This window comes from Psammomys obesus, unplaced genomic scaffold (assembly GCF_907164565.1).
Source record: "Psammomys obesus unplaced genomic scaffold, mPsaObe1.curated_primary_1811, whole genome shotgun sequence".
NCBI lineage: Eukaryota > Metazoa > Chordata > Mammalia > Rodentia > Muridae > Psammomys > Psammomys obesus.
This window is the reverse complement of record NW_026593895.1, coordinates 14,905-23,797: the sequence shown is the minus strand read 5'-3', so window position 1 is coordinate 23,797 and position 8,893 is coordinate 14,905. Positions and strand designations below refer to the sequence as shown.

The window sequence follows — 8,893 nt, the reverse complement described above, 5'->3', positions numbered from 1 at the left end:
CTTCCCCTGGATGAGTTGTCATGGAGACTAGCTGAAGGGGAAGCTGGAGAGTTGGCAGCTCAAGCCTGACGGCAATTACTAGCCTGGTGGAATGGCTGCTGGGCTAGGGGCGGGAGAGGCCCCAGCAGCTGTAAGGAAGAGAGGAGACCTGGGCCGCAGAAGGGAGGGTGAGCTCTGCTGACCCTGTTTCTGGCCTTAAGTTGACTCTTCCTTTTCTATTTTAGAAGAAGGAAGGGGACTTCTGGGAAATTATTTGGCCTGTTGTAGACGTGCGGAGAGAGAGAGACTAGTGCCATGAAGCCACTTTATTTCTAAGGTTTTGAGGAGATGATCTAACTAGGGTGGCGGCCACAAGCCAGGCAGCAGCACCCTGAGCCCACCGACACTCCAGACAGCATCTGCACGTGTGCCCATCACTAAGGCGGATGTAGTTTCTTCCACACTTCCCTTTGTAAAGTTCTGACAGCCGTCTATGACTTCTAAGGGTGTGTCAGTTATGAAAAGGTTAAGCAAGATTGCTTCTTTCAGAGGAAACACCCACGGCCATGGACTAAATAAAATATTAATTTAGTGGGAGGAGCTGCAGTCTGTTGGAACGCGGGCGTGGAGAGGAGGAAGGAGGGACACATGGGCGGCACTGGGCTGAAAGAAAGGGCAGGATGCTGGCAAAACTTAAGGTTCGCCATGTGGAAAACTGTAGGGTTTTGATAAGTTGAACAGTTCTGACCCCATTTCTTACTCTCTCTTGTGACTCAATGAAATAGTTAACGGTTTTGAAGTTAGTCTGAGAGTGTCACAAACGTGATGCTGGGCCTGGTTCATACTATAGGCTCAGTTATCACTCCAAGGAGCTGCAAAGGCCTCAGCCAGGGGGTGGTCTGCTGGGCGGAGCCCTCTAACAACACCAGCTCAGGGAGGGCACATCCCTGTGAGTATATGTCTCTGCAGCTCATATGAGGAAGCTAAAAAGCGTGAAGGGAAAGCCTGGCCTCTAGAGTTCTGTGAGAGGCTCATTCCACTCTTACCTGCCGTATTTCTCACACAAGTTAGGAGGCTTCTCAGGGCCTCTTCTTGTTCTTACACTTCGGTATCCATCCTATGCAAGTACCCAGTGCATGCTGGGAGTACATGATGCTGTGTGAGGGGAGGGGCTTTTTCTTCTCCGTGTGCGTGCGCAAGTGCTCCTGCGTGCGTGCGTGCGTGCGTGCGTGCATGCGTGCATGCATGCACATATGCACATGTATGTTTGTGCATACATATGGTTATGTGTATCTGTGCATAAAGGTCAGAGGTCAATGTCAAATGTCTTTCTCACTCACTCTCCACCTCTTTTTTTTTTTTTTTTTTTTTGGTGAGACAAGGTCTCTTCCGGAGCATGGGGCTCACTGATTGGCTGGTTGGCTAGCAAGCCCCAGAAGAGTTTCCTGGTTCGGTTTCTCCGGTGTTGGAGATGCAGCCATGCATTGCCATTTCCAGCTCGTTGTGTGGAGCCTGGGAATCAAGCGCAGATGCCCATGCTTGCACATCAAGGACTTCATTGACTGTGCCATCCTCCAAGCTCCGGGTCAGTATTTACTTCTCAACCTGAAGTCTTCTCTTTCTCTTAACCCTTGGTACTGCTTTGTTATTTAGTGTCACAGTGTCTTGGGCCTGCTAAGAAATGGTGCTTATCTGACCTGACCCTTCCTTCACTAGAACATAGGCCGTGAAGGCCTGCCCTGGTTCTGTGACACTAATGCAGCACAGACTGAAAGGCACATCTTGCGAGGTGAGCACTGCAAATCGTACGCTTGCACAAGAGCTAGAGCTCAGTGAATCGCTTTTCAGTGGTTTCCAACACAAGCACGCAGTTCCCGGCCCAGCAGCCCACTGTGGGGAAGTAAATAGGACGGCTTTCTTGAACTAGATGGAGGGAGCTGCTTTTTATTCAAATCCAGTAAAAACTTTGAAGGAAAAATACGCCAGAATCTGTACCTGTTTCACTAGACGCTTTCAGGCACTGGAGACGGAGGGATGGGGTAGGCGTTGATGAATAATGAATATTTGCTGGTGAATAATTGTAATGTGAAGATTTTCTTAAGCTGCTCTGAGGATAGGTTTCTGCAGAGGTGAAGAAGGCACACAGAGATGTGCAGAGTTGGAATGAAAAAAAGGAAGCTGGTGCTGACCAGTCATCCTGCAGGAAACTTACAGAGCGAGCCATGCCTCACTCTCGCTGTAGTGCTGCGCTTCACGCTCTTCTGGTGGCAAGCTGTGGAAGGCACGGGGCTGTGGGTCACCTGGCTCTGGCTGGGGCTCTGATAGCACTGGACCTAATGGACGCTCACCTTTCAACGAGAGGCATATTCCTCTAGGCCTCATGGCTAAGACTGAAAATGAACTTTTATTCCTGAGCTGTTTTATACATCATCATCAAGCTGTTGTCACATGAATGAGCAGGCAACAGTGATATAATGCTTCCGAATTGCCAGAAGGTAGTTGTAAACGACACCCGTGTCACTGTGGTGTCTGCTCTTCACATGGGTGGCTCATGTGTTCTAGAAACCTCTTTTCGGTTAAGTACATAGCCAGCTTTGGCCGGTTTTCACAACAATGAAAAACAAGGCTGTTAACATTCTCTTTATCTTTAAACACATGATGAAGTCATAGGAGACCTTCCTTTAAAGCATTTTCCTTCCAAATCCTGTTTACAGTATTCAGACCCTCAAGGTAACAACTAATTTAAGGCACACATCAAGACTTCCCTCTGCAGAGACCCAGAAGGTTTAGCAAATGCACCAGGATGGACTTAGACAAGTGATGCTAGAGGGGAAGAGCTGTGTGTGCTTGGAAGGTGACAGTCCCAAGAGAAACAGCTCAAGAAAGACTGCCCCAACTCTGCTGTAATTTGGAAAGAATCTCTCTCCTGTGCAAAAACAACTATGTAATGAGTTTGGATCTTCTGGAATTAGAAGCTTTCTAGCAATAACTATTCAGATGTTATTTGATACTTCCCTGTTGCTGGTCTCTGGGTGTGTTGTTCCTGGCCAGAAATACAAATGGAGGGAGTGAGGAGTGTGGGCCACCCCACAGCATCAGGGCTGTGGGCCCCACAGTGTGTGTTACAGTTTTAGCCACAGAAGGGTAAACAAAGGCACAGTGTTAGAGCTCATTGGCAGGGATGAAATGTGTTCGCACTTTAACCACTAACTTGGGTCCATCACAGGATCTGTCACAGTGATAACCAGCTTCACAGAGGAACCATCAAGGCAAGGAGATAGAGCCAGAATTTCTACATGAGGCGCCACCTCTCACCAGACTCATACATAACAGCACTGTCCTTTGGCCAATAAGTCCTACGTACCAGAAAATATAAACAAGACAGCCACAGGCTTCAGGGACATTAATAACTACTAGTCAGGTCACATAGCAGGGGGATTGCGAATATTTAAGGGTAGAAATGTGTCCTGGTGGTAAATGTTCCACTCAATGAGGAAAAAAATATATATGTAATAAGCCTGATTCTGTGTGAAGCTCTAACTCTCCCTCCGTGTGTGAGCCTGCTGCACACAGAATGCATTTGGCTTGTTCCAAAGAGAGGGTTTACTCAGCCTCACGTGGCAGGGTGTGGGCCGAAATGAAGCCATGGGTGTGTGCACTGGATGATAAGTGATGATAGGGCCTGGCCTGGGGGAAGGCCCTGTGTTAACCTCTGTGGGCAGGGCAGACTATTTACCCATGACCTGACTTGCTCCACACTGACCCCAGGATACTGGGGTCGCACTATCACTCAGGACTCCCCCACTGTGTTACACACACAGCCAGCACACCCAGCACTTCTCCAGATCACACTCAAACCAGAAATAGATGACCACGATGTACACTCTAGCTTGGCCATCTCCTTCCAGCTACTCAGAGAATTTAAAGACACCAGTAAACATCATGTATGTGTCAGTCTAAGCCCTAGAGAGGTGACAAAACAAAAACAAAAACAAAACAAAACAAAAAAAACTATTGCCAAGTCCTCCTCCCTTGAGGAGATACAAGCCACACAAAGCATAGCTCTCGGGGAGAAGGAACAAAAGCCTTGCTCCCCTGAAGAATTCAGGCCTTAAAGGAGACCAGAGCATGAGGCATGCATGCTCACACGCATACACACACACATCACGAATGGTAAGACCAGTCTTTGAAAGTCAAGGAACTCCATCATCAGCAAACTACTACTATGTGTTCTGCGGGCCAGACTGCACCACGGCAAGCCACCTTTACCACAGTTGGACAGTGTTTTCTGAGACCACAAGAATCTACAATAAGGGTAAAGACAGCGTGCCCTTAAACATACAACTTCACCAGAGTCTGGCTTTGTTCATGGATTGTGCTGTCTGAGCCTACTGTCACCTCTGGCGCCCCAACACTGCGTAGCACTCTGGACCCAGACATGTTAATTCTGATGCAGACTTAGAGACTCATGAAGTAGGGGTGTGGAAGGAGAGTCGACTTCTGCAGACGGTGGCTGTGCATTGTCACCCACCGCCTCACAAGTAACTCCCCAGAAATCCATTTGTGGGATGAATATGTGTGCATCGCTAGGCAGCCGACGCTGTTCCAGACAGAGGGCAGATGTCTCTATTACACACTCACACCACACAGAACCAGTTTTGACGCTGGCAGATCAATAATATTATGTGGGAGGGGAACTCCTCTCTTCTACGACAGGAAAACCTAAGACAGGAAAGGGAAGGGATGGGACCTGAGCCTCCTGGCTCCCAGCTCCAACCTGTAACTCCACACACAGATTTTTGAATCCAAGGTTTATCCTCGGGCCAGCTTTCCCCCAAGAAATGCATCCTTACAGAAGCTGAAGTGTGTCTGGAGAATAATGAACAAGACATGCAATGAGGCTCCATTTCCATGTATGTTTAAGATGTCACAATTTGGCACAAAGCGTAAACACAGAGGTCTTCTAGCTCATTTGACATGTGAATATAAATTGTTCTTATCCAAAAGAGAAACCCTGAACCATGTCTGTCTGTCTGTCTGTCTCTTCTGTATCAATTTATCTCCCATCATGAGCATCAACCACACCAGCATTTCACAGATCCACGTGTCACCTTGAGTTCTTCATAAGGCATGACACACCATGTGCTGGGAATTGGACAGGCAGTGACAGTCAGAGGCCAAGTCTAAAAGCGGAGCTGATGGCCTCCGCAGGGTATGATGATGGTCTCTGAAGCAGAGGAAGACCGCTGCACAGCCTCCCGTCCCCAGCCTCAGGCTTCTTGACCGGATACAGGTAAAGGATGAACATGAGCTCTTCTGAGGATGAATTCAAACAGAAGGTTGTCTTTCACCTGCACTATCTGAATCTAGTCGTACCAGTGCTCTGGAAGAGATGTTGGCAGTGAGGCGAGCTTCACACCCCTGCGTCCCCTTAAGCTCCAGGCCATGCAAGAAGGTTTCGGGCACAAGGAGGTCTTCAGAGCGGAAATCTGTGGATCAGTGGTGAACAAAGCACAGCTTTAGTTGTAGAAGAGAGCAGACGAAAAAATTGTTAAGTTACCTTCAAAGCCATTTTGAACATATGCTTTTCCCCATGACAGTCTCTGCTTCCTCTCCCAGGAGAGCTCTTCCCTTACTTTAATGTGATGTTTGAAAATTTTCATTTTCTACTGCAGCGGTTCTCAACCTGGGTGTGGGTCATAATCCCTTTTGGGGTTGAAAAACCCTTTCACAGGGGTCGCATACCAGATGCCCTGTGTATCTACACTATGATTCCTAACAGTAGCAACATTAATTATGAAGCAGCAAGGAAATAATTTTATGTGGGGGTCATCACAACGTGAGGAACTGTATTAAAGAGTCGCAGCATGAGGAAGTCTGAGAACTGCTGCTCTAGAGGCAAGTAAGAAGACTGAGTTCTTTGCTAGCACTCAGACACAACGAAAGAAGTTTGCATGCAGAAAATGTGGAAGGTGGTGGCTGCAGCAGCAAGAGAAGAGGCAGGGTGTGAAGAGGCCCAGTGCACACGAGATGCCTTGAATGGTATGACAGTGTGGGAACCTGGGTGTGCCTGGGATGCCGGTGCCAGGCCTCCAGGACACAGGCGGCTGGGGGAGCAAGAATCCCCCCCCCCCTTAGGAAGTCCCAGGGATGGCATTCTGGTGAGCTTGAGCTTTTCCTTAGATGCTGCCACCGAACGTTTCTAAGCTCTGGAGATTAATGTCTCCATGTTCTGGGGAGAGAGCCCTGGAGAAAACGGAGGGCATACATTGTTGTATTGGAGGCCTGGGACGAAACTGGCTGGTCCTACAACTCTGGTTGAAAAGTAAGAATAAAAAGAGCCGGGGAAAGCCCACACTAGGACTGGGCAAAGGAAAGGAACTGTTCACACATTCCCGCAGGAGCCAGTATCAGGCTGGGCAGCTGTGCACACAGATCTCATTTGTGGCGGTGTTTGGTTTTAGGGATCATTCTTTTCCTGAATCTGAGCGATGGCAATGTGTAAAGTACCCACACCCGTGGCTTCCGTTGGACCAGAACTTATCACGAATCAGGCTGAGTTTACTGAGGTGCCTTTGGGAGGTGATGAGTCAGACCGCATCCTGCCTGAGCGCAGTGCTGAGCAGGCAGCTGAAGGCTGCGCAGATACAGGAGAGGGAGGGAGATAAGCGGAGGACTCCACCTGAGCACACCTAGCTGGAGCAAAGCCGGCCAGGTACAAATACCAGGAGGCTGCATGTCTGCTAGCACGCCTGCCTGCTCCTCCACTCCAGCACCCTGCTGGCGCCATGAAGCTCACAGTAAGTCAGAACCTCCTTTATACCCAGTACTGTACAACTGGAAACCGTTAGCAGTCAGGGATGAGAGGGTCTGATCCTTACGGCACTTGTTATCATAAGAAAAGCAATCCTCTTTCCTTTTTGTGGACTCATGATGTTTACAAGTCCACAGAGAAGAGTAATTGCACTGGAGGAGTCTGGCACGTCTAAGTGTAATAGAATTGTCTGTCTTTCACGGCACCTGCTCCAGGGTCCTACTCAGGACGAGCAGTCTCTGGGCTCCAGAAAGAGTCTGCTCTTTTCTTGTCCTTGATGTTCACTTTTACCAAGAGTTCTCAGCATGTTGTGGTCAGACTGGAAGGTCTCTGTTGTCAGAACTGGTCTTCAGCACTCTTGGCTGTTAACTGGCCCTCCAAGAAATGAGCGTCCTCGGGCCCTGTCCCGACATTTCTTTGAGAAAGTGTCTGAGGACGAAGCTAGCTCAGTTTCCTCACTGAAGTGCTAGGCTGCAGAGAGGCTCAAATAGGGTGGACATTTTCTATTTCAGCCATATCCCATGGGCTCTGCTTTATGATGGGATCGTAAATGTAAAATAGGAATGTCTGCCCCGGAACAGGTTGGAGAAAAGCGTGGAGAGCTCCAAGCACAGGTCAGAGGGTTGCTTTTCTCCTCTAGTTCTGCTGTGAGCAGCGGAGTGCCTTTGTCTGCCTTCCTAACGCTGCGACCCTTTAATACAGCTCCTCATGTTGTGGTGACCCCACCGTAAAATGATTTTCATTGCTACTCCATAACTGTAACGCCGCCACCGACACGAACTGTAATGTAAATATCTATGTTTTTCGATGGGGACCCCTGTGAAAGGGTCATTCGACTCCCGAAGGGATCGGGACCCACAGGCTGAGAAGCACTGGTCTAGGACCCTTTACTCCTCGGTAGCTACCTCACTTACAGGAGAAAACATTGTGCTCAGAAACTTCTTCCACATTCGGACTTTTAAGAGACAATTTTTAACTCTTTGTTAAACTGAAAATAAAAATAACAGAAATGCTTAACTGACTAAGAAATAATGAAGGGATTCCTTTTATTAGGGTGAAAGCACCCAGACCAAAGAATAAAGTAGTTTTCAGATGTAATTTGCAGAACTTTCAGTACACTGTGTATGCACTAATTTTATGTTTTGTTAATCAGTTTTCAACGTTTAATTCAAAATTCTAAAACCGTGTATTAATATAATTACAACAATTTGGCAATCCTATATTATTATTAAATTCTTCTGTGGTTGAAAAAATACAAGTTGGGAGAAGAAGACACAGACGGTTTGGCATGTTGGTAAAATGAGTAAATGTTTCTGATGAGCTTGAGGAAGGGAGTGGATGCTGTGAGCCTCGTGACCTCCAGGCCTGTTCTCTGTGCTTTCAGATGATCTTCGTCGGCCTGCTTGGGCTCCTCAAAGCTCCTGGTTTTGCTTACGTAAGTCCCACTTTCTGATGCTTGTTAGCAAGGTGAGTTTATGAAGAAACGTGGTCTTGAGTCAGTCTTCATGTCTTCCAAACTTTAGAACATCAACGTCAACGATAGCAACAACGTGGACGGAAGTGGACAGCAGTCGGTGAGCATCAACAACCAGCACAACGTGGCCAACGTGGACAACAATGACGGCTGGAACTCCTGGAACACCCTCTGGGACTATGAAAATGTAGGTAGTGGATGTGTACCCACCAGCCATTAAAAACTTCATAGTGAAATTCTAGCTGTACATAAGCATTAGAGCTACCAGCAAAAGCACCCATTCCGCTCAACCAACTATACTTCTCACACATAGTTTCGCTAAGAAATGTTACACGATAGGTCAACATCCGGAACTGTGAAGAGTGAGGATAGACCGTGTTCAATGACGAATGCAAGCACCCTGTGACCTTTCCTGCAGGGACCCTCCATGGCGTAAAAGACCTGATATTTCATATTTAACTCGAAGAAACTGAGTGAAATGTGAATGACACTATTAGGTGTAAGAGAAGGGGAAGCTGAGCAGCACTTGACCCCGAAAGTGCTACTTTTGTATTTAAATTTGCAAACCCTGTCTTCCCGGCCACCTGAAAATGTTGAGGATGGGTGTAGACTAAGATGTGACAGCC

At 47.8% G+C, this 8,893-nt stretch overlaps 1 protein-coding gene across 1 annotated transcript in view; it reads left to right on the top strand.

The window, feature by feature from the left end:
- Positions 1 to 6,711: 6,711 nt before the first annotated feature.
- Positions 6,712 to 8,893, top strand: part of LOC129684332 (gastrokine-1-like) — a 4,200-nt gene continuing 2,018 nt past the window's right edge. The window contains exons 1-3 of the mRNA XM_055617453.1: positions 6,712 to 6,779; positions 8,178 to 8,228; positions 8,317 to 8,454. Of these exons, the coding sequence (XP_055473428.1) occupies positions 6,768 to 6,779; positions 8,178 to 8,228; positions 8,317 to 8,454 (201 nt within the window). The 5' untranslated portion in view covers positions 6,712 to 6,767. The remainder of the gene's footprint in view (positions 6,780 to 8,177; positions 8,229 to 8,316; positions 8,455 to 8,893) is intronic.